Source organism: Betta splendens, chromosome 14 (genome assembly GCF_900634795.4).
Source record: "Betta splendens chromosome 14, fBetSpl5.4, whole genome shotgun sequence".
Classification (NCBI taxonomy): domain Eukaryota; kingdom Metazoa; phylum Chordata; class Actinopteri; order Anabantiformes; family Osphronemidae; genus Betta; species Betta splendens.
In genome coordinates, this window is record NC_040894.2 from 13378874 (window position 1) to 13403252 (window position 24379).

Below are 24379 nucleotides of genomic sequence, written 5' to 3' on the forward strand. Positions count from 1 at the left end.
CCCGTAAATCTGTTTTTGCCACAGATGATCAAATCAATCAATGATCAAAAATGGCATTATGATGCAACACAAAACAAAATTCAGACAATTACAGACAGATATTTGAATTCAAGACAGCTGGAAGTTGGTAAAAGAAGAGTCATTAGAATAAGCACTAAACAAGAAGATTGTGTATTTTTAAACAAAACATTACAATTTATAGGGAAACACGCAGGTATTTCAGTTGCAACATAAGTGGTCTGATGGTACATTTGAAAATATGAGACAGTGTTAGTCTACTTGTTTTTTTTTTCTGCCTGGGGAGGTACTCCAGCATAGTAGGTGGCAGTAATGCACCAGGTACGTTGGATGTCATCCGCCAAATATACAGGAAGAAGAACGTTTGGCAAGCTGGACGTAGGCTCCACCTTGAACGTTCGTCTACGTAGCTAGGAATTCTGTAAATAAGTTAATTTAAAAATCCACAATTGTATTATTCACGTATGCGGGATAAGATGTTAATAACGCTCTGCTACGTCTACATGTGGGTGCGCTTTCACAAGTGCTACTCAACCCTGATTCGTAATAGTTTGTCCAAACTGAAAAAATGTGGCTTAACATTTTGCATTAGCTCTAATTCGGCCACGGCGTCTCCGACTGATCGTCACACACAACCGCATCACGGCCGACTTCCATCTGAAGAGACCATCTTTCTTCAACTGGGAGACAAAGCCGTCTGTGTCACGAAGCCTCAGGTTGGATACTAAGGCTTGTATTTAGACATTGTAGCGTAAACCAAATGCAGTCTTGCATGTCTTAGCTAGCAACGTAGCTCCAGAGCTGTGAAAGCACGAAGTGTAAATGTCCGCGGTCAAGTGAGCTGCCGTTCGTTTGTAGTAAGAATAGTAATGAACAATTGAAATAATATTGGAGATAGATTTACTGTGTATGTCTGGAAAAATTTACGGATGGAATGTATTATAAAAACGCATTTGACCTCTATTCCACAACATAGTTTTCAATTAAAGGACATCCTCAAATTAGTAAATCACCGTTCCTTCACCGTTTTTCTTAGTACATCATAGTCTACTACCACAGCAAATATTTTACATTTGACAAAAGTGGTGTACGTATTGCATTGTCGTACTATCATACTGTTAATTTCGCAATACGTTTCTAATATAATATAACATTGCATGAATTGGGTATTTAAACTACAGGGTACCTGGGGAGCTAGGTACGAAGTGTCTTACTCAAGGGCTCAACATAATAGTAACAGCATATCAAAGAGCCTTGAGTCACAATATATCAAATGTTCACTGGCACCATGTTTTGTCATTCACATATTGTACATGATCTTTACATAATTTGTATAATATCTGAATCTATCTAGAAAAATGTGAAAGTAAAATGTAATTTATCTGCATTAACACAATCAAAATGAGACTGAAAGTTCTAGGTGGACAATACTGTAAAGATGCATTGGGCACTGTCACAACAGTGAAACTACTACTAGAAACTTAGCTTACAATTTTCCATTCAGGACCTTACATTGCTGGTAATTTATAAATGTTTCATTGGGGTTGAAGTTGGCTGAAAGGATTAACTTCATAATTACATTAACATTTTAATAATAAAAAAAATATTTTCATTTTAAGAACACAGCCCTGATAGCGTTGTAGAGCTCCAGAAAATGTATTAGATATAATTGTTAAAATTATCCTTGACTTTGTTGCACAAAACCATTTTTTGAGTAGTTTCATAATCGATACATGGTCTTTTAAAAAATACTATGAACACACTTTCATCCCAAATATCGACAACAGGCTTAACTTAGCTACACCTCCTTATCATGAAATGGCAATCATGCAACAGAATACACTGAGATGAGTTTAGTGGACAAGATAAAGTTGGGATGTTTCACTTACCCTGTAGTGATGTGTCGTTCGTGAACGATTCGTTCAATATGAACTAATCTTTTATATGATTCGGGAGGAACGAATCCTCTCAGTGAACGACTCATTCAGTTCCATGCAGTACCTTCTCCCACCACATGGCAGCAGCTGCTTAAGCTCAGTCAGCAGGACAGGAAATAGAAATGATTTGTTCAGGACTCACTCAACTGAGCGTCTTTACTCAATGAGTCATTCTTATGTCACGTGACAGCCTAGCCGGGCAGGCTCTGTAGCGAGCAGCAGGCGCTCCAGTTCGTTCCTGATTCGTTCCTACGGATCCTTATGGAACATGCGCTTTTTTGTCCCATGACAGCTGTGGCTCAGCTACAGTGCTGTGTGGACTGATAAACAAGTAAAGAAATGAATGATGTCTGATTTCTGACATTTATTTATCTGTCACCTGACAGCCGACATACATTATTAATTCATGGAACCATAATTAATTAGTGGTCTTTGATTCTTGTAGATGTGTGTAGTTTTATTGTGTATATAATGTAAAGTGTGTTTGTACAGTAAATCAGTACTTTCAAACATTATATCAACATGTTGATTTTGCTGTCCTGTATACTCTGCCACAATAATAATAATAATAATAATAATAATAATAATAATAATAATAATAATAATAATAATGTCATGTTTTGGACAAGATGAATGCACCAGGTAAATATTTTAGTATATATTTTTAATTTTAGTATTTTAATATATTGTTACTTTTTGCTATAAAAGTCTCACTAAATGTCAAAATAGGTTTTACTTTCAATTGTTCACTACCAGCCGACATGTAAAAGGCAGCCCAGGCTGCATGGTTTAGTTCATCGTTATCATTCATCGTTCACAGCTCAGCTCTGTGGCGAGCACCAAGTACTACAGCTCTTTTGGGTTTTTTTCATATGGATCATTCGTTCACTTGTCACGTGACTGCCGGCTCTGTAGCGGCAAATGTTCCAGTTTGTTCCTTATTCATTCATTCGGATCTTTACTGATCATTTGTTCTTTCGTTCTTTTACAATGTGTGACCGCTATCAAGCTGACTGTTGCGCTGTTAAACAACAATAGCAGGGACATAAGTCACATTAATGTGGTGTGTTTTTGCTAGGTTTTCTTTCACATGGTTTAAATTGCTTGGGGAATTTTGGGATTAAAAATTGTCCGCTGAATCAAACCATGTTGTCTTCAGTATATAGTGTTTGAAAACCGTGATTATTATTAAAACGCCCACAGCGTCACCTGCTGTAAATGATAGGATCGAATGCCTCGAAATGATTCGTTCACTTTACTGATCGAGAATTAACAGTTGGAGTCCCAGCATTTTTCTTTCCCCGCAGGATTTCCACACTTTAGCCAATTTTGCTAAATGAGCCGTGAACCAACAAATCGCACATAAAGCAAGCAAATATTTAGATAAATAAATATTCACATGATAAATTCACATCTATCATATGTTATGATGATTTATAGTAAAAATTAAATAAATTTCTGGCCAAAATAAGAATTATAAAGAAATCCAGGAAAAGTGAGTGGTCCTCTCATTATTATTATAAGTCAGGTATAATAATAGTTTTCGTTATTGGTTATCCCAGATTGTTATCCCAGATTGTTACATATAACCCCTATCGCCTGCTACCCCCACGCGGGGGGGTTCACGCTGAGTCACTTCAACAAAACCTGTGTTTTCTGTCACAGGCTGTGTTGTGGTGATCCAAACCGCCTCTCATGGAGATATGAAAACACACAGTAACAACATTTCTTACTGTACTGTACAATCTTACTGTTGTTTCAGGATCAGACAGGCGCAGTTGCCTGCTTTGGCCAGAGGCAGTGCAACGAAAACGCTGGATGTATTGCGCTCTGGCGGATTTTCCGAGGTGCTGCTTGCAGACAAATGTTCAGACATTGCTTTAGATTAACCCCATCTCGTTTCATGAAAATCAAGGGCATTTGCGAGATTCAAATAAAAGCTGTTCTTCAACCCTTTAGAGTTTTTTGGGCCCTGTGAATCCAAAAAGTCACAACTCTAGCCTGCTTCAACCTAAAGACGCCTGGGAGGGCTCAAATAAAAGCTTACAGGCCCTACAATGGTATATTAGCGATCACTGTAACCTAAAAGCTTATATGTAACAATCTGGGACAATAATTCATAGGTAGGAAAGAGCAGGCTTCCTGTAAAGTGTTTCTTTAAATGTTGTTTACACCCGCTGGAAATTCTTTTTGCCTAAATATGAATGAAAGTAAACCAAAACTATTCTTATTCCTGACTTAACGTTTATCGGAAATTTGAAATTGAATAAAAGAGGACCATTCACTTTTCCTGGATTTCTTTAAAAGTCTACTTTTGGTCAGAATTTTTTTTTATTTTACGTCATAACATGATAGATGTGAATTTATCATATGATTTATTGGTTATATTTATGTATCTAAATATTTGCTTGTTTTATGTGATTTATTGGTTTAGTTGTGGGAGGTATTTACACTTGTAAAGTGCACAGAGATAATTGTTGTTAATGGCGCTACAGAAGTATAATTGACTTGAATATGCCTCTGGTGACTAGGAGATCAGAAAGTATTGTTTTCTTTTGTGTGTCTATTCAACCCTCTGGTTTTGTTTGTTTTTACTACCCTTTCTGCTTGTTCATGGCCAAAAATGGTCCCAAGGTGATTTATGAGTCATACAGGGCAGTCATACAACATATGCAACAAATTAACATAAAAACATTTTTTTTTATGTATTGTTATTTTTTTGCAGGGAAGGCAAAACACAAAAATCTCCCTCTCAGCTTGTTTGTTAAATGTCTCTGGAGAACTTCCTTATGCACTTGCTTTCTCAATAAGTTGACACTACCGGAGCCGTTTTGTGGTGAATGCAATCCCTGGATTATGTGCAATAGATCAAGAAACCCATACGGATAACGCTGCTGTCTGATTGTTCAAACGGGTTATGCTGGAGAAGGTTTGCTGCTTGCTGCTCAAATCTCGGACTGGATTACAGTGGTAGGCTCCCCGACAGACGCTGACTGATACCGAATATTTTCTTGCTCGTTTGTTTTTAAGCTGAAGTATTATTGCCATGTAGCACTTCGCACCCCTGGTTTGTCCACAAGTTGTGCCTGGTGCCTGCGGTAGCGGACATTTTTCTGTTTTCTCTCCCTGCTCTCTCTGCTTTCTCTGATCTCTCCAAGCTTTCCACCTGCTTCGTCCACCCTGCTCACTCACTTGATAGCTGTTTCCTTTGGCTTGCTTGCTTTTTTCTGTACCCAAGCTCCCACTTGCTCCTCATCCTCTCAGCTGTATTTACAGCGCGGTGACGTCACGTGGCAAAGTTGCCGCACTGTTGCATGCGCTGCAGACAGAGCTGCAAATACCATCCAAATGCCATATAGTACAGTTTTAAGAGTCTTAGTACCGCAGTACCAAATGAATACCGGTATACCATTTAACCCTAGTTTGCACAATGGAGAGCTATTTATCAGTTGTTTCAAGAGTCTTCTGCTATGGCTGCACAGTTCACCCCCTCTCCTCAAATTGCTGCAGGGCTATGGGTCTGTACTGTATCTTAGCAACAATGGCATTAGCAGTTGTTGAACGTGGGGTTCAAGGCCGCCTTGCAATTGTTGGGATCACCAGCATGTGGCCCAGCTTTTCCAGGGACACCAAACGAGACACTACTTTAGACAGTGAAAATTCTGTTTATTTAAAACCATGTTGATTATTTCTCTGTACTAAATATACAGTATACTATAAAGGAAATAATGAGAAAAAAATCCAGAAAATCACATTTTTTAGTTTTAAAGATTTTATTTGCAAATTATGGTGGAAAATAAGTATTTGGTCAATACCAAAGGTGTATCTCAGTTTGTTATATATACCCATTGTTGGAAATCACAGAGACATCTTAAGGCACTTAACAAGATAAGGTTTGAGACCTTACACAACTAAACCCAACAAATCCCACATACAGCAAGCATTTAATTACAATTTGACAGCTACAATGGAGAGGAGAGAGGGATACACAGAGAAAGGCACAGCTACAACAACAAGCAACAACAGAGCACAGGCAGGTTGGTTGGATCCACAGCCGCCTATCACAGACACAGCTCTCAGTCCGTTGATACCTGGTACCTTCTCCTGCATCCTTTCAGCTACAGAAACCATTTCAATATCAAAATATTCAGTGTTTTAAGGAGAAGTGTGCTATTATTTTTCTCATTCATATGTTTCATATTTTTCAAGTTAAGCTTTTTTCAACTTTTTTTTTCCCCATTGAAATGAATGGAAAAAGCGTTTCAAATTCTCTTCAGCTTTGGCTACTTTCAGCTTTAACTACTTCAACACACTTTAAGCTACAGACACCATTTTAACTAAAAAACAATCTTCAACTATTCAACTATTAATGTATTGTTCAGCTTTTTAATATCTTTAACAAATTAGAGTTATAGAGGTTTAAGTATAGGGTGGTTTTTGAGGAATTTTCATCTTTTCCATTAGTGTGTGTCTGATTGAGTGGGTAATGTCACAGCTAGAGTGTGAAGAGGCGCTTTCTTACCCCAGAACGTTTCTCTTTAACTTGTCACTACAGCCACAGTTTTCACTCTATCAACGTATTTTCTTCACTCGTTTGTAGTCATACTTGTCTTCTTTCCAATGATGTGCCTGGCTAAGCCATCAAAACTATACTTTTAGTCTGTATCTGCCTGAAAGCGAACACAGTTCCAAAAATCCTCCCATTCACTCCAATGGAAAATATTCTGACTTCTGGGTAAAATCACAGAGGGACAGGCATTTTTAAATCGCGACTGTGGCCACAATTTTCACTCAAGAATAAAACTCACACCAGTTGCTAATTGAAGCCTTGGGATTCATAAAGTGAAGTTATTTTTGTGATTCCCTTTATGGTTTGGGTGTTATGCTGGGGTGGAAATCAGTCTCACTCTTTGTGCTGATTGGTGGAGCTTTCTGCCTGTGCAGCACCATCTATATGCAGCAGATAAAGGATTGAGCTCGGTAGCACTTTGATTTACAAGTCAAACTCCTAATGCTCAGTGTCCACAGCAGCTCTATGCATATAACTGATAGGTTCATTGCACTATTGAACTACTACTATTAAACTACCTGGTCTTTCATATAGTTAAGGGGGTGTTTTTAACAGGAACTGGTGTTAATAGGAGTGACCATTGCAATGATTAATAAACAATTATTGCATAAGACTCTTCATGTTGACAGAAGAGACTAATCTTTATATTTAATTAATATTTTAAAGTATGTCAATACTATCAAAATTGTATTTAAATTGTTTTTTTTACACATTCGCTTCAGCTTTGTCCTTTTGCTCATACAGTAGAAAAATAATTCATGCATGATTTTGTGTTAAAATCACATAGGTTTGCATTTTCTACATTGTAGCAACAATATATTTGTCTTGTTCACTGCAGGACTTAAAATTAGCAGCTAAACAGACAAGAGAGAGAGACGAAATCAAGCCCCATTTATTTTTCACACACCCAACACATCACTGCTCGCTGAGGGTCACTCCCACACACACTCTCCTCACTCATGGTGTGCCACACAATAAAGAACAAAAACAAAAAGAACATATTACAACCATAAATGAACAAGATGATAAATTCATTTCACCAAAGTTATAAAATATTTTGAAACCTGACCCCTAACTAGTCTTTTAACAAAGTTCAGAAGAAGGATTTGCAAGACTGTAGTCATGTGTGAAACTTATTATATTTTTTATTGAAGCAATCCAATTACTTTTTAGCATGTTTTAAGCTTTCGAATGGATAGTTACTGACACTGTTTTAACTTTACCAGTTGGGCGCACACATCCTCCAAATCTTTTCAGAATTAACGCATAAGTCAAAATTATTAGCTTTCGTAGAAAATCGTTCAACTGCTTCAGCTTTTCTTCATCCACCATTCAGCTACTTCCTCTGCAGCTACCGTCAGCTGTTTTAAATGTTTCGACAACTATTTTTCAATTTTCTCCTCTCCCACTAGAGGAGTCAGTTAGTCCATTTTATTATCCAGTGACCTTATGTTGCTCATAATCAGCGAAGGGAGATGCGGCTTGAATCTTCTGACCTTCTTTCTTTGGTCTTTGCTCCCTCCACAAACGTTTTTGCCTCATCTGCACCCCTTCGTTTTCCTCCTCATTTTCTTTGGGGAAGCTTGACGTTTCTGGCAGAGATAAGTATTTTACGGCTGAGATCAGCTTGTCACGAGTGTACTGAGGGTCACTCCCGCTTGGTGTCGTGTCCGCTCTTGTGCACCACCTTTTATGGATGAGGGAAAGTATAAATCCAAGCGAAAAAAATGACAAAAATCTCTCTCAAACAACATGATCAGAGAGGGTGCACCTTTAATAATATTAAAGACTAATTAAAGAAAATCACAGAAGGTAAAAGGTAAGAAAAAATACAGAAAGCACAAGACGGTAAGACTGAGCGATCGAAGTGTGCTGCAGCAAGCCTTGCGCCTGCGCACTTAGCTTTGTTTATGTGTTCCCTTTTGTTTTTTTGAGTAGTGTATATTTTGTACTGTATTAATCTAATGTCTTCTCTAATGCCTCTGATTGAATGTCATTCTGTGCTTATTAAACCACTCTAACGTCTGTCACTAACTATTTAGCATTGTTTTTTTTCTGTGATATTTTACCAGACCTGTGACGACCTCAGCAAATGGACCGTGCTGTTGGGAACCTCTCTGGTCAACAGTCCAGAAAAAGACAATATATCATTCATCATTGAAGCTACAGGACATAGAGTGGGATACCACACTCCTCACATATCGGCCAAGAAAGTAAGCTGCCAGATTACTTAAGCAGTATTATTCTTTCATCAGTAGTGTCCTCCAAGCATAAGTGTTTAACATTTATTAGTTGTTATACACCATTCTGGTTGTATACTGTTTCAGTCTCGCAAGAAAATCTGTCCTGTTAACTTTAGTTGCTACAGTAGGCTGTACTGCAACTACTTAAAATGCAATACTGCTAGACTAAGCAAAACTGAGGTGCTTAGTTACAGCTGTTATAGTTGAAGATCCAACTGGAAAAATGAATAGTGGTGTGAGAACACATTTTAAAAAGTCACATAAGGTAAATAAATTATTATAGTTTGTAGAATATTATTATTATTATTATTATTATTATTATTATTATTATTATTATTATTATTATTATTATTATTATTATTATTATTATTAATATTTCCTTGTGTCTAGTATAACCCACAACAGCCCAGATCAGTTTCTACTTAGGAAAAGGATACATTTGTGCTATATGAACCAAACAAAATGAACCATGTGTATGGAGTCAAATTAGGGTCAGAATAGATTTGTTTATTTAATAGATTGTGCGTGCATAAAACGATCTATTGCATGCGTCCGTAACCAGATCTGTACGTGCATAATCAAATCTGTACGTGCGTAACCATAACTGTGCGTGCAAAACCATAGCTGTGCGTGCGTAACCAGGTGCGTACGTGATGAAATCTGTGCGTGCGTAAACCAATCTGCGTGCGTGAACCAATCTGTCCATGTGTAAACCGAACTGCGCATGCGTAACCAGATTTGTACCTGTAGATTTAGTGGGGCTGCTTACACAATTTGGGGCTTTATGTAATTAAAGTAATCAGTCACAGCTTGTTGCAGTGTAATACTTGTGGAGATTTCAGGATCTGCTGTAAGGACTGCAACAACTTCCTTGTTCATTAGCCAATCAGAGCGTGGAGGCAAATTAAGGTGACGTTATTTACTTGTAAATTTATCCATTTGTGCTTAATTTTAACATCCCAATTTATAAGTGGAAGCATGGTATAGCCCCACTAAATCTACAGGTACAAATCTGGTTTATTCAGACCTCATCTGAAGGGTCTATGTTTGTTTGCGTAGAAGGAAAATTGTGTCACCTAAACATTGATTTGTGCTATGTGCAGGTGCTGAAGTGGTCTGACTACTGTCTTCCTTTGGCCTGTAGTCCTGACCATCCATTTAGGGCATTGGCTCAGGCAAGTTTAGATAATTTCAGTCGTTTGGGGGTGGCTTTTATTGAAGATCGACTTCAGCTAGACAATGGACTTTTGCCTTCAAAGATAGTCCGTATGTTTTTTTCATTTACATTTCATATTAATCTTCCTTTTAAATTTAGTTTTAATGTTGCAACCTGAAAATCTTAAAGAAATGGCTTGGTTGATGCTCATTTATTTTTGTTTAAAAATATTGATTTAATAATATTTAAATTTTATCTCTGGATTTATTGAGTTTTGAGCTTTGGTTTGGTGTAAAATATTTGATTTCAAATTTAGCAGAAGCTATTCTCTTGCACATACATTACATACATGCGATTTAAGCATGTGAACAAAGACATCACAGTTGTTGCTTGGTCAATGTATTTGAAGTTCAATCAAAAAACAATTCACTTTTGTATGGCACAAAATCAAATTAATAAACACAAAGTTAATTTGTTCATATTTCCATTAAAAAATCAGACCTGAAACAAATCCAACAGACAATCTGTCCAGTACATAAAGAACCTGGATATTACTTTTTAGCCTTGGGAGTTGAATTGACTGATTTTAATTTTTTATGTGCAGGTATGTGAAGTATTTGCTCATAATGAACCGTTGTGTTTCTCATTTTTCTGAATTTCCATAGCCATTGTCCTTCAAGAATCCACTCTCAGTGAGCTTATGGGACAGCAGTGTCCTCAGAGCTCAAACACTGTCAAGTCTCTCTGCTCCAGTCATACTGACAAGTTTGGCTCTGACTTGTTCACTGATATCCAGCACCCACAGTGCAGTAAAACTCTACTTACCTTGGAACAAGTAGCAGAGCTTGGCAGCACAGAGCATCCAGAATGTCCTAAGGATTCAGAGGACCATTTCTTGGAAACCTATCCTCACATGGAGGGCCATGGGCATCACCTACATCTGTCCAGCTGCCATGAATGTTTAGAGATGGAGAACAGCACCATTACATCAGTCAAACACGCCTCTGCAGAAAACATTCCAGACCTTCCTAATGAGAACTCTGTACGACTGAATAGTGGTGATAAGACTTTGGATGAACATGAGGGTTTTTCAGGTGGTGGTTTAAATTTTGATGGCAAACCACCAAATGTTTTGGTGTACACAGGTGGTTCCCAGGAACGTTTTAACACAATTTTTCAGGTTTTGTCAGAGTGCATAAATATGGAAAACAATATAATATATTCCCTTCAGCCACAGGAGGCCCTTAATGATCCATGGTTGGAAAACACCAGGCTTCTGGTACTGGCAGAGGAGGACACTCTGACCCCTCAGCTTCAGACTCGTTTTCTCACCTTCCTGAGTATGGGTGGCAGGGTCCTGGGACTAGCGTCCAAACTGTGTCCTGCAGGCCTTGGTTTAAAAGACAAGGGGAGTCAAAGTGGACAGGTCAGAAGGTTGAGCTTTACCAGGGAAGACAGCACAGAGGTGGAATTTAGTGTATTGGCCAGTGGCAAAGTTTATGTCAGGGACACTCAAGGAGGAGGACAAGTAGAGCTCTGGGGGGAACTCAGAGAGGATCTCTCTGACGAGAGGGGCATGGCTATTGTTCGTGTAACTCACGGAAAGGATGGTGGGGAGGCTGTTCTTTGTCAGGTAATGACATATAATTTTCATTGTTGTAATTTTTTAAGTTATGCAGACGCGCTATAGCTCACAGTCGGTGGTTAAATGTCTAATTAGTTTAAATTACTACTATGCAAGAAAATATTTAACATTATTCTTTTTGCAGGTCCATTTAGAAATTGCCCCACACAAATTGACCTTTGATGATTTTGATGAATTGAAGGCCAGCAATTCGCTGCGTATTGAAGTTTTGACGGAGATTCTCGTCTCCCTCGGCCTCAGTTGTGAATTTGGCCAGACTCCAGACTCCAGCCCAGTTCACTTACTAGCCATCTCTGAGGTTAGTTCCACAATGCTTACTTACCATCCATAACGTGTGTGGGGTGTGTGTGGACACTATGCTGGGCACTTGGTTATGGCGTTCCATGTATGCCCTGTCTACTAGCATCCTGCTGTTATGTCAACTTCTCTGGTATATCTCTTGAGTCGGGTAGCCAGGGCTGAGTCTTTGCTTCACAGTTTTCAAGGCCTCCGGTATGGTCATGTTGCTTTTCCATGGGGGATACTGCACCTTATGACTTGTTAATCTTATAGCCAAGTACCTTAAGGATCACAGTTGCTGTGCTGTATATCAGCTGATTGGTCTGTGATGGTCATAGTTGGTAATGTTTGTAGTGCTTTATTTGCGTCTTCTAGCAGACTTTCAGAAGGTGCTTCACTTATTCTTGGTAACCACTTTTGGGCAAATGCATATCTTAGCCATGATCTTCATTCTTGCTCAGTTGTTATTATTGGGGCTTGGAACCCAATATCTCCATTAACAGAAAGCCAGACCTCAAGCTGCAGGGATTAACCAGCTTTACCGATTTAAATCACGATTGGCTTTTAACTTTAACAGAATGGCTTTTCAATATGCTGTGTAATAAAGTTCAGTAAATCAGCTGGATAAAGGGTTAGGAGGACAGACTTACTGTATAACTGCTATATTTCTTAAAAGAAAAAGAAACCTCTAATATTCTTGTCTTTATCGCCTCCTGTTTTCCACACAGAAAGCCAAGGCTAACCTTCTGAAGTGTCTGAGAACACATGCAGATCAAAAAGGTCTCATCTTATTGTCAAAGTCCTCCTTAAAGATCATGTCCTGCGCTGAACTTCAAGATGGTCCTTGGCTGACTGATGGGCAGCTTGCCCTGGTCACAGACTCTTCAGAGGCACAGAGCTGCCAGTTTAGTATGGAGACCTACAGGAAAAACCTGAAGACCAAATTCCTGGGACATACCCTGCTGTATGCTGACATTGTCACATCCACCATGGACCTGTTACAAGGGTAACGCATTCCTTTGACTTTCATGAATGTATGCTGGCAGCCATATAGAAATACAAAGTAGTGGTTTTTGCTTACATATTAACAAATGAAAATCATTGATTTTAAATTGTGGTTAAATTTGTATTGTGAATTGTACAAGGCATATTAAAAAAAATTGAAATTTCTCTCTCACCAAAGTATGAGTGCCAAAAGACAGACCTATAAAACAGCACAAAATGTAAAAACCATAAAACTGTGTAAAATATAAAAAACATAACCATTTATAGTATATATTACAAAATGGCACATCCTACTTTAAAGAAACTTCAAAGATTACAATAAGCAATGACCAGTAGCACCAATAAATAAAAATAATAGGATTATGGCGAGATAGTGGTTCCATTACCTTTTCTCTTTTGGCAGCAGCCTGTAAAGGGAATGTTAAAGGAGATTGATTATGCAAAATCAAGTTTTTAGACATTCTGGAACATTCATATGATTCTATGTTTCACATTTAGAGCATGGTAGAAGTGCCTTGCCTCCTTTTTTACATTTTGCTATTTTTTTCAATCAGGTCAAAGAAAGTCCTGGGACTTGCACCCTTTGAAACATAATATAGGATCACACCTCTCAGCAAAATCTGAAGCCTCACCACCACGATAAAACTGAACCAAAACTTGACCAACCACCTCATAGTTGTATACATAAAAAAAACTCCCTTCTCACCCTCCGCGGGTGGTCTCATCCACTTTCCAAGCCCGGGTCCTCTACCAGAGGCCAGGAAGCTTGAGGGTTCTGCGCAGTATCCTTGCTGTTCCTAGGACTGCACTTTTCTGGACTGAGATGTCGGATGTTATTCCAGGGATCTGTTGTAGCCATTCCTCCAATTTGGGGGTCACTGCCCCCAGTGCTCCAATCACCACAGGCACCACTGTGGCCTTCACCTTCCAAGCCTTCTCCAGTTCTTCTCTGAGCCCTTGGTATTTCTCTAGTTTCTCATGTTCCTTTTTCCTGATGTTGCCATCGCTTGGTATTGCTACATCCACCACTACGGCTTTCCTCTGTTCTTTGTCCACCACCACAATGTCTGGTTGGTTCGCCATTACCATTCTGTCTGTCTGTATCTGGAAGTCCCACAGGATCTTGGCTCGCTCGTTCTCTACCACCTTGGGAGGTGTTTCCCACTTTGACCTTGGGGTTTCCAGTCCATACTCTGCGCAGATGTTCCTGTATACTATGCCAGCCACTTGGTTATGACGTTCCATGTATGCTTTCCCTGCCAGCATCTTACACCCTGCAGTTATGTGCTGGACCGTCTCAGGGGCCTCTTTGCACAGTCTACACCTTGGGTCTTGTCTGGTGTGGTAGATCTGGGCCTCTATGGCTCTGGTGCTCAGGGCCTGCTCCTGTGCGGCCAGGATGAGTGCCTCTGTGCTGTCCTTCAGCCCAGCCCTTTCAAGCCATTGGTAGGATTTGTTGAGATCAGCCACTTCAGTTATGTTCCGGTGGTACATCCCGTGTAAGGGCTTGTCCTCCCATGATGGTCCCTCTTCCAGCATCTCATCCTTTGTTCTCCACTGCCTGAGACATTCACTCAGCACGTCATCTGTCGGGGCCTTATCCTTGATGTACTTATGGATCTTGGATGTTTCATCCCGGATAGTGGCTCTCACGCTCACTAGTCCTCTGCCTCCTTCCTTGCGGCTAGCGTACAGTCTCAGGGTGCTGGATTTGGGGTGGAACCCTCCATGCATGGTGAGGAGCTTTCGTGTCTTAACATCTGTGGTCTGTATCTCTTCCTTTGGCCACCTTATTATTCCCGCAGGGTATCTGATCACTGGCAGGGCGTAGCTGTTTATTGCCTGGGAATTGTTCTTGCCATTGAGCTGGCTTCTTAGGACTTGCCTTACTCGTTGGAGGTATTTGGCTGTTGCCGCATTCCTTGTTGCCTGTTCAAGGTTGCCGTTTGCCTGTGGTATTCCAAGGTACTTGTAACTGTCCTCAATGTCTGCTATTGTTCCTTCTGGGAGTGAGACCCCTTCTGTGTGGATTACCTTGCCTCTCTTTGTCTCCATCCTCCCACATTTCTCGAGCCCGAATGACATCCCGATGTCCGAGCTGTAGATCCTGGTGGTGTGGATCAGTGAGTCGATGTCTCGCTCACTCTTGGCGTACAGCTTGATGTCATCCATGTAGAGGAGGTGACTTATGGTGGCCCCGTTCCGGAGTCGGTATCCATAGCCAGTCTTGTTTATTATTTGGCTGAGGGGGTTCAGACCTATGCAGAACAGCAGTGGGGACAGTGCATCTCCTTGGTATATGCCACATTTGATGGATACTTGGGCAAGTGGCTTCCCATTGGCTTCAAGGGTGGTTCTCCACAACCTCCTCGAGTTTGCAATGAAGGCCCTTAGAGTTCTGTTGATGTTGTACAGCTCCAAGCATTCAGTGATCCATGTGTGTGGCATTGAGTCATAGGCTTTCTTGTAGTCGATCCAGGCTGTGCACAGGTTGGTGTGTCGCATTCTGCAGTCTTGGGCGACTGTTCTGTCTACCAGGAGTTGGTGTTTGGCTCCTCCGGTATCCTTACTAATGCCCTTCTGTGCTTCGCTCATGTATTGACCCATGTGCCCACTTATCTTAGCTGCGATGATGCCTGACATGAGCTTCCATGTTGTGGAGAGACAGGTTATTGGCCGGTAGTTGGATGGGACTGCACCCTTTGAGGGATCCTTCATTATCAGGATCGTTCGCCCTTCGGTTAGCCATTCAGGGTGGGTCCCATCACTTAGCAGCTGGTTCATTTGTGCTGCCAGGCGCTCGTGGATTGCAGTGAGCTTCTTTAGCCAGTAGGCGTGGATCATGTCAGGGCCAGGTGCTGTCCAGTTTTTCATGCCTGAGACTCTTTGTTGGATGTCTGCCACTGTGATAGTCACTGGGTTCTGTTCAGGGAGGTTACTGTGGTCTTCCCTCAGATCCATCAGCCACTGTGCATTGCTGTTGTGTGACGCCTCCCTTTCCCATATACCTTTCCAGTACTGTTCAGTTTCCAGCCTTGGTAGGTCTGCTCCGCTGTTATTACCCTGCCATTGAGAGTACACTTTTGCAGGTTGTGTTGCGAACAGCCGGTTTATTCGTCTGGCTTCGTTATCATGTATATCTTTATATACGTATATATATATATATATATATATATATATATATATATACACACACACTCTATTCTCACCCTCTGCGGGTGGTCTCATCCACTTTCCAAGCTCGGGTCCTCTACCAGAGGCCAGGGAGCTTGAGGGTTCTGCGCAGTATCCTTGCTGTTCCTAGGACTGCACTTTTCTGGACTAAGATTTCGGATGTTTTTCCAGGGATCTGTCGTAGCCACTCCTCCAGTTTGGGGGTCACAGCCCCTAGTGCTCCGATCACCACAGGCACCACTGTGGCCTTCACCTTCCAAGCCTTCTCCAGTTCTTCTCTGAGCCCTTGGTATTTCTCTAGTTTCTCATGTTCCTTTTTCCTGATGTTGCCATCGCTTGGTATTGCCACATCCACCACTACGGCTTTCCTCTGCTCTTTATCCCCCACCACAATGTCTGGTTGGTTCGCCATTACCATTCTGTCTGTCTGTATCTGGAAGTCCCACAGGATCTTGGCTCGCTCGTTCTCTACCACCTTGGGAGGTGTTTCCCACTTTGACCTTGGGGTTTCCAGTCCATACTCCGCGCAGATGTTCCTGTATACTATGCCAGCCACTTGGTTATGGCGTTCCATGTATGCTTTGCCTGCCAGCATCTTACACCCTGCAGTTATGTGCTGGACCGTCTCTGGGGCCTCTTTGCACAGTCTACACCTTGGGTCTTGTCTGGTGTGGTAGATCTGGGCCTCTATGGCTCTGGTGCTCAGGGCCTGCTCCTGTGCAGCCAGGATGAGTGCCTCTGTGCTGTCCTTCAGCCCAGCCCTTTCAAGCCATTGGTAGGATTTGTTGAGATCAGCCACTTCAGTTATGTTCCGGTGGTACATCCCGTGCAAGGGCTTGTCCTCCCATGATGGTCCCTCTTCCAGCATCTCATCCTCTGTTCTCCACTGCCTGAGACATTCACTCAGCACGTCATCTGTCGGGGCCTTATCCTTGATGTACTTATGGATCTTGGATGTTTCATCCTGGATAGTGGCTCTCACGCTCACTAGTCCTCGGCCTCCTTCCTTGCGGCTAGCGTACAGTCTCAGGGTGCTGGATTTGGGGTGGAACCCTCCATGCATGGTGAGGAGCTTTCGTGTCTTAACATCTGTGGTCTGTATCTCTTCCTTTGGCCACCTTATTATTCCCGCAGGGTATCTGATCACTATATATATATATATATATATATATATATATATATATATATATATATATATATATATATATATATATATATATATATATATACACACGTATAGATATAGAGCAACTGGTGTTAAAACTGTGTTTAAGCACGTAAAACTATATCCACCGTAGCGAGTACTGCTGTAAGTGGTGACATCGCCCGATTCAAAACAGTCTCATGACTCATGCAGTTTTAAGCAGAAACAAACATGTTACTGCAATAACAAATCACTGTAAATCTGCAGAGTTCTCGCGTTATGTCATAGAGTTCAACAGCTACGATTGACTGCTGTAAGGCGTATTCCTATGATTATTACGGTTGTTTATGTAAAATCTAAAACACGTGGTATCACTATGACCACTGCAAAATGTGTATTAGAAAGTTATGGCAGTTTAAAACCAAAATGAGCGGCCATAGTCACAGATGGACTGAGCTGCCATGTGCGCTCAAATATTAAAAGAAGTATTGTGTCAGATGTTATAGCGGACATGAGCACTTGTTATTTAAAACTGAAGAGGATGAAAACAGTTTTGCTGCTGTGACGCAGGTCTCAAACTAGACACAGTGACACTAGACACGCTCTATCCTTGCAGTGATCAGAAAATAGTTGTTAGACATCAACTATGTTTTTCAGATAGTTCAAATTTTTTTTTAAATCTATGACGTCTATGAAGTTATGGCAGTTTAAAACCTAAATAAGGGACCGTAGTTGCAGATTGACTGCACTGTCCATCTTTACTAGGCCATGTGCGCTCAAATTTTATTACTATTAAATATTAACATTATTATTATTTTCAAATTATATATTACACTTTAATTTTGTTGTACAACATACAATGAAAATAAAGAAATATAAAACATGTGAAGTACAAGTATATATATGTATACGATATTCGAGCGGACACGATGCAGTGGGTGTGTACACACGCCTGCTGTTGGATGCATAAAGATGCATAAAAAAGCTGAGGAAAAAGAAAACAATGTTTTGCTACTGTCGCGCAGGTCTGTCTTAAACTAGAGTGATTATAACTTTGCAGTGAACAGAAAATAACTAACACATCAACTATGTTTTTCAGGGGGGAAAAAAATCTGTTGCTTAAGTACTCTTTCTCCTAATTGGATTCACCTGTGTATGGAGGTCAGGGGACACTGAGCTTACCAAGCCAATTTAAGTTCCAATAATACAATATACACTTTTAAAGGTTTTGGAATCAAATTTATGCACCTGCCTAATTTTATTTAAACAATTATTGCACACTTTCTGTAAATCCTATAAACTTCATTTCACTTCTCAAATTTCATAGTGTGTCTCCTATATGACATATTTAACAGATTTCTTTATTGCAACAACTAACGATGTCTTTAGGGAGCAATGCATCGGTGGCGTAGTAGTAACGCACAGTGAAAACGGTGGTCATTTTGAACTGTTACAACTGTGGCATATAAGCCTATGCTAGACAGATTTGTCAACAAAGATCCACTTGCAACTCAAGGGAAAAATTTCTAAAAATAGAAAATAAAGAATATATAATAAAAATAAAATAAATAAATAAAAATATCACACTAGTTGGTCAGTCCTTTTAGGACAAGTTTCATATACTGTAGGTTTTAACATGGATTATCATTTCTGTCTCTTTTTAGGATTATACTACACATACCAAAGGAAGTGGGATTAATAGCCATAGCAGCTAGGCAAACCCAGGGAAAAGGTCAGTTTTCTAAACAGCACTCACAAATGCCTCATATTTTTGTTGCATTTCCATTTCTGTTCTAATATACCGTACAGTATTCATACTGCTGGTATTTACATACTGTATATTAGTTTTTTTTTACATTTTATTATTATACATTTGTGTGAACTATTAGATTCTTTTAAGAATGATGCTTCCTGCATAGGCTTCATTTTTAGGCAGACAGCCATTCAAGTGGCCTAATTTCCTAGTAGTAGTAATAGTAGTAGTATTTAGAACAAAACAATGAACCATCAGAATCAGGAAAGCTTTGTTGCCAGGTCCTGTAGAGCGCACATTACAGGGCCTTTGTCTAGGTGTTGGCAGGTGGTGCATCACAACATCCATACAAATACACATACAAACATGACATAGTAGTACGCGTGATGGATGGATTAATTTAAAATGTTGATATGTACATACTATGTACAGTGAGATGAAGTGAGTGTGCATGTGGTCTGAGGTGGTGTGACCTGTAAGGTGGCAGTGACTGTCCTTGAGTTTCAGTTCAATAGACTGACGGCAGTGGTGAAGAAGCTGTTCTGGTGGCATGAGGTCCTAGTCCTGATGGACCGTAACCTCTTGCCAGAGGGATGGGGCTGAAAGTGTTCATGTCCTATGTTAGAGGAGTTGGCTACAATCCTGGCTGCCCGTTTACTGGTACAGGAGATGTACCCGGAGATAGAACAGGGATGGAACTATAGTGCTGAAGGCAGAGCTGAAGTCTACAAACAGGATCCTGGAGAGTCCAGATGCTGGAGGATGAAGTGGAGGGCCATGTTTACAGCATCGTCTACAGATTTGTTGGCTCTGTAGACAAACTGCAGGGGGTCCAGGAGGGGTCTGTGATGTCATTGAGGTAGGAGAGGACAAGGCGCTCAGAGTTTAAGGTCACTGGTCTGTAGTCATTGAGTCCTGTGATTCTCGTCTTTTTGGGGACAGGGATGAGGACTGAGGATTTGAAGCAGGCTGGCACATGACATGTTTCCTTTGAGGTGTTGAAAGGTTTAGGAACACTGGAGAAAGCTGGTTGGCGCAGTGCTTCAGGGTGGAGGGGAAGACAGAGTCCGGGCCTGCAGCTTTGCGGGGGCTTTGCGGGAGTTTGTTCACATCACCCTCTTTGATGGAGAGAGGTGTGAGGGAGGTGGGGGACACTGAGGTGTGAAGCTGTGTGGGTGGATCAGGTGGGGCCATGGGGGGAGGGTTTTTGCTGGACAATAGCTGTGGGGGGGTGTTGTGATGTTAGGACTGTCTACTGCTTGGTAAAAGCGGCAATTATTGAGGTCGTTGGCCAGAAGCAGATTACTCAGAGTGAGGGGGCAGAGTCGTTGCAGTCATGGCAAACCTGAAAACATCCCAGTTTGTGCCGTCCCGACACTTCTGAAGTTCCCCCACAACTTCAATGATCCACTTCTTCCAGGTCCTCACAACCGGCTTGCACTGGCTTAATTTGTATTTGCCTGTAAGTTGGAATCAGATGCACCATAATTTGTTTAGACAGGCCCAATGCAGTGCGGGGGATGGCACGATAAGAACCGCTGATGGTGGTAAAGCAGTGGTCCAGTACTTTTCCCTATCTGGTTGGACATTTAATGAACTGTTTAGATGACAGATGATGTTGGCTTTATTAAAGTCTCCCAGAACGATAACCAAGGCGACTGTGTTTATTCGTTCTACCCTCAGAATCTCCTCATCCAGCTCTTGCTGGGCAGCGCGCATCTTGCCCTGTGGTGGGATGTAAACGGGGAAGAATGAGGAGAACTAACTGGGAGAGTAAAAGGGCTTACAGTTGATGGTGTTGATGTAGAAACACATTCTGCCTCCTTTTGCTTTGCCGGAAATCTCAGTGCGTTTGTCCGCATGGTGCAGTTGAAATCGTTGTAGCGCAGAATCCGGTATAAGGTCACAAAGCCACGTCTCTGTAAAACACAGGTTGTGGAGAATTCTCTGTTTTTGTTAAGCACCAGGGTTTTGTTGCAAAGTGAGCGCACATGGGAGAGGAGTGAGTTCATCTCTGGAGAAAGAGCATCCAGAACTGTGGCAGGAGACTAAATTAAAACATAAAATAAGACAAAGTAGAGTGCACCAAAACACTGAGGCAGCTGTCCATGGCGCCATCTTGTTAGACCCATGGTTTAGCAAGGCATAATACTGACTAAGGCATTACACTTCAGATTACTGATCTTTTATCTTAATAGACAGGCTGTATTTGTGCTGTGCACACCAAACACAGCAGTTTAATTTCTATCAAACAAATAGAATCCAATGCTGTCTAATATTTGTAAAAGCCATTGCTCTGGTTGTGGCTGCTAATAATAAACACACCCCATCCTCCATTTTTCCACTGCCCTGCTAAATTTTCAAATATTCCTGTCCTAGCTACTACTGATTATCTTGATGAGGTGTGTTCAGTCAATCAGTAGCTAGAAAAAACAATCTCATGATTGGTGGGCAACAAGCAACTCATTAAGTGCACAATAACACAGTCTAAACATACATTTGGTGTTCCTGTACAAGGACCTGCAATAAACATCACTCATACATTACCTGCTTGTTACTTTTGCAGGTCGGGGCAGGAACACCTGGCTTAGTCCTCCAGGTTGTGCAATGTTCACATTAAAGGTCCAAGTGGAGTTGACCTCAAGGCTCGGAAGGAGGATTTCCTTTCTTCAACATCTGGCTGCTCTGGCAGTAGTGGAGGCTGTGTGTTCCCTTCCTGGATACGAGGTGTCAGCATGTGGACTTACTAGTAAAATATGTGTTCATTATTTCCTATAAAACTAAAAGCAAGTGTATTAAATTTCAGTACATTCCTTATTAATGTAAAGCTGCCTAAAATTTCTTTAGGACATAGATTTGAGAGTTAAGTGGCCCAATGACATCTATTACAGCAACTTGATGAAGCTTGGTGGAGTATTGGTTACCTCAACTGTAATAGGGTCAACCTTTCATCTGCTTATAGGTAAAAATGTCCTCTTTATTACAGCATTTGAAACTAGAAAAACTGGAAAGAATTATACCCTGTTGAACTGCATCAGTGCTTCTATGATATTGAAAAAATGATAAAGGTGTAACTAATGAGGAGATGGATGTTCCTATGACCAGTCACTGAGTAGTAATAGTATTAATACAATACATGCGTACACTAATGTCTTTTTTGTTGCTCAAAATAACATTACATTTTGTGCTCTACAGGCTGTGGAGTAAACGTTACAAATAGCAATCCAACAATATGCATCAATGACCTGATTCAGCATTACAACATACAGCATAACTGCAGTCTGCAGCAGCTTAGCTGTGCCCAGCTTATTGCCCGGACAGTGAGCTGGCTGGAGGACTTCATCAGCAGATTTCAACAAGAAGGCCCAGATGCCATTCTTCCCACCTACTACAAGAGGTGGCTTCACAGGTCAGCACTACAGAGATTTACCTTTAGATTGATAAATGTAAGGAATTTAGTTAATGTAAGAAATAATTTCTATTAAAACGTATTTGTTCATTTTGAAAGTTTACAGCAGTAAATTTTATACCTTTGAAATTCCATGCTCTTGAATTACGTAGGTCTAAGCTTAGACCTAAACATTTATTTTAGTGACATGTGTGGCAGTGGCTCTAGAGGTTCTGTTTATTAGTGGTTTTATTCCTGGCTCCCCCAAATCATGTGCCAAAGTGTTCTTGGGCAAAACACTAAACTCCAAGTTGCCCACAGTGTGAGCATGAGCTGCATAGCATAACACTGCCGCTAGTGTGTGAATATGCGTGTGCTTCTGAGTGTGTAATGGTAACCTCCGAGGAAATAATCATTATTGTTGTTGTTGTTGTTAATATTATTGTTGTTGTTATTATTATTGTTATTGTTATTATTATTATTATTATTATAAACCACAGAAAACCAGAGAGTGTGTGTGAATGGGTGATGGAGGTGCAGTAATAAAGAGTACTCATAAGGTGATTCTCTTTGTTTTGGCCTCAGTGGGACACGGGTGCACCTCTGGAGTGAGGATGGACTGGAGGCTGAAGTGGTGGGCTTAGATCACAATGGCTTCCTCCAAGTGTACAGCAAGGAGCACGGTGTGGTCTCAGTTGAGCCTGATGGAAATTCCTTTGACATGTTGAAAAACCTGGTCATTACCAAGCATCATTAGGACCAAATTGAATTCAGTACAAAATCATCAAAAAATTAAAGGTCTGTTATTTAGTGGGTCAAAAAACATGACTTTACATGACATTGTATGTTTTCTAAATAATAATAATTATATATAAAATGTGTAATTAATAAAGTCCTATTCTATCCGATAACCAAATATTGTAAAAGGCTAATAGTGGGTTTGCTTCTACTTCTGTTAGCCTGTAATAACCTTGAATTGATTGATGTATTCGGTAGATGTCCAGTACATTGATAACTGGATTTACAGGCAGCTAACTCAGTGTATAACCTGATTTTGACAGATTAATTAATTCCTTCTCAGTCTACTGTGTTATCTTTAATTACTTTGTATGCATTGTCAGATTAAAATTATGCCAATGTGTGTGTCATAAACAGTTGACGTTATTGCATTCTTCAAAGTAGTTTAAATTTATTATTACTTACTGTTACTATTACTAATATTGAGTACATATTCATGAAATAAAGTGGTCTAATCAAAATATTGTTTTTGCCACAAGAAGGCAGAGGACAATCTTTTTAAACCATACTGTATACTATTCTCTACATATCCTATTGACCAAACTCAAAACGTCTATTCAGTAACCTTTAAGAGTAAAGATCTCTGTAAGCTACTGTTAGTGCCTAGTCCACATTGATAATGTAACTTGCATTATAAAAAAAAGGTTCTGGCAGCTCATTCAGAAGAATTGTCCAGTGGGAAATAAGATGCATTCAAAGCCGAAAAGTTAGGATCAACAGACAATTCAATTTTATTTACATTCCATTACATACATACGCTAAATTACAACATAGTTATCTCACTGCAATTTACAAGGTATGGTTTAAGTCCTTGTACAAGTAAACCCAACAAATATCAGGTAGAGCAAGTCTTTAATTGTAATGGTTGCAATTATATTTGACAGCAAATGTGGAGAGGAAAAACTCTTTCATGAGGAAGAAACCTACAGCAGAACCAGACTTATTGTGGCCATCTGCCTCAACCAGTTGGGGTGAGGGGACCAGGGACTGGACACAGGCAGGATGTCGGATCTACAACTTCCCATCAGAGACACAAAGCTCTGAGTCTGATGATACCTGTAGGGGAGGACAGAGGGAGAAGCACAAATCTAAAGAGTCTTTAGATTTTGTGTTAGAGCATTATTTAGTTTTTTGGGAATGTTTATTCATACGTTTATAATTTAAGATTACTTTTATTTCAAAGACTATTGTGGGATTTTCTTTCGTTATTGAAATTATGAGCTTGTCAGCAGCACCGGTAAGTCTGAACAGAGGAGAGAGTGAAGCACA

At 40.4% G+C, this 24379-nt stretch overlaps 1 protein-coding gene across 7 annotated transcripts; it reads left to right on the forward strand.

Annotated features, from left to right (window-relative positions):
- Window positions 1–213: 213 nt before the first annotated feature.
- On the forward strand, window positions 214–23464 carry hlcs (holocarboxylase synthetase (biotin-(proprionyl-CoA-carboxylase (ATP-hydrolysing)) ligase)). Of its 7 annotated transcripts, none has more exons than XM_029173394.3 (11): window positions 214–339; window positions 8598–8738; window positions 9872–10034; window positions 10590–11557; window positions 11694–11867; window positions 12577–12854; window positions 18836–18903; window positions 21491–21651; window positions 21772–21886; window positions 22120–22333; window positions 22898–23464. In XM_029173394.3, exons 1-11 carry the CDS (start codon window positions 331–333, stop codon window positions 23067–23069), a joined length of 2463 nt encoding a protein of 820 aa, XP_029029227.1. In that variant the 5' UTR covers window positions 214–330; the 3' UTR covers window positions 23070–23464. The 7 variants fall into 7 exon arrangements, 6 of the variants coding, with proteins under 6 accessions (XP_029029227.1, XP_055370678.1, XP_029029228.1 ...); XM_029173392.3 differs by lacking the exon at window positions 214–339 and adding an exon at window positions 366–734; XR_003788135.3 differs by lacking the exons at window positions 214–339; window positions 22898–23464 and adding an exon at window positions 364–734 and having other exon boundaries at window positions 21491–21673; window positions 22120–22198.
- Window positions 23465–24379: the final 915 nt, after the last annotated feature.

What these genes read in the sequence shown, in the direction of transcription:
- hlcs (XM_029173392.3), top strand. Translation starts at nt 483, where the DNA reads ATGCGGGATAAGATGTTAATAACGCTCTGCTACGTCTACATGTGGGTG. An exon ending in CTCACATATCGGCCAAGAAA is followed by an intron (nt 8,739 to 9,871) that starts GTAAGCTGCCAG and finishes TGCTATGTGCAG; the next exon opens with GTGCTGAAGTGGTCTGACTA. An exon ending in ACTTACTAGCCATCTCTGAG is followed by an intron (nt 11,868 to 12,576) that starts GTTAGTTCCACA and finishes TTTTCCACACAG; the next exon opens with AAAGCCAAGGCTAACCTTCT.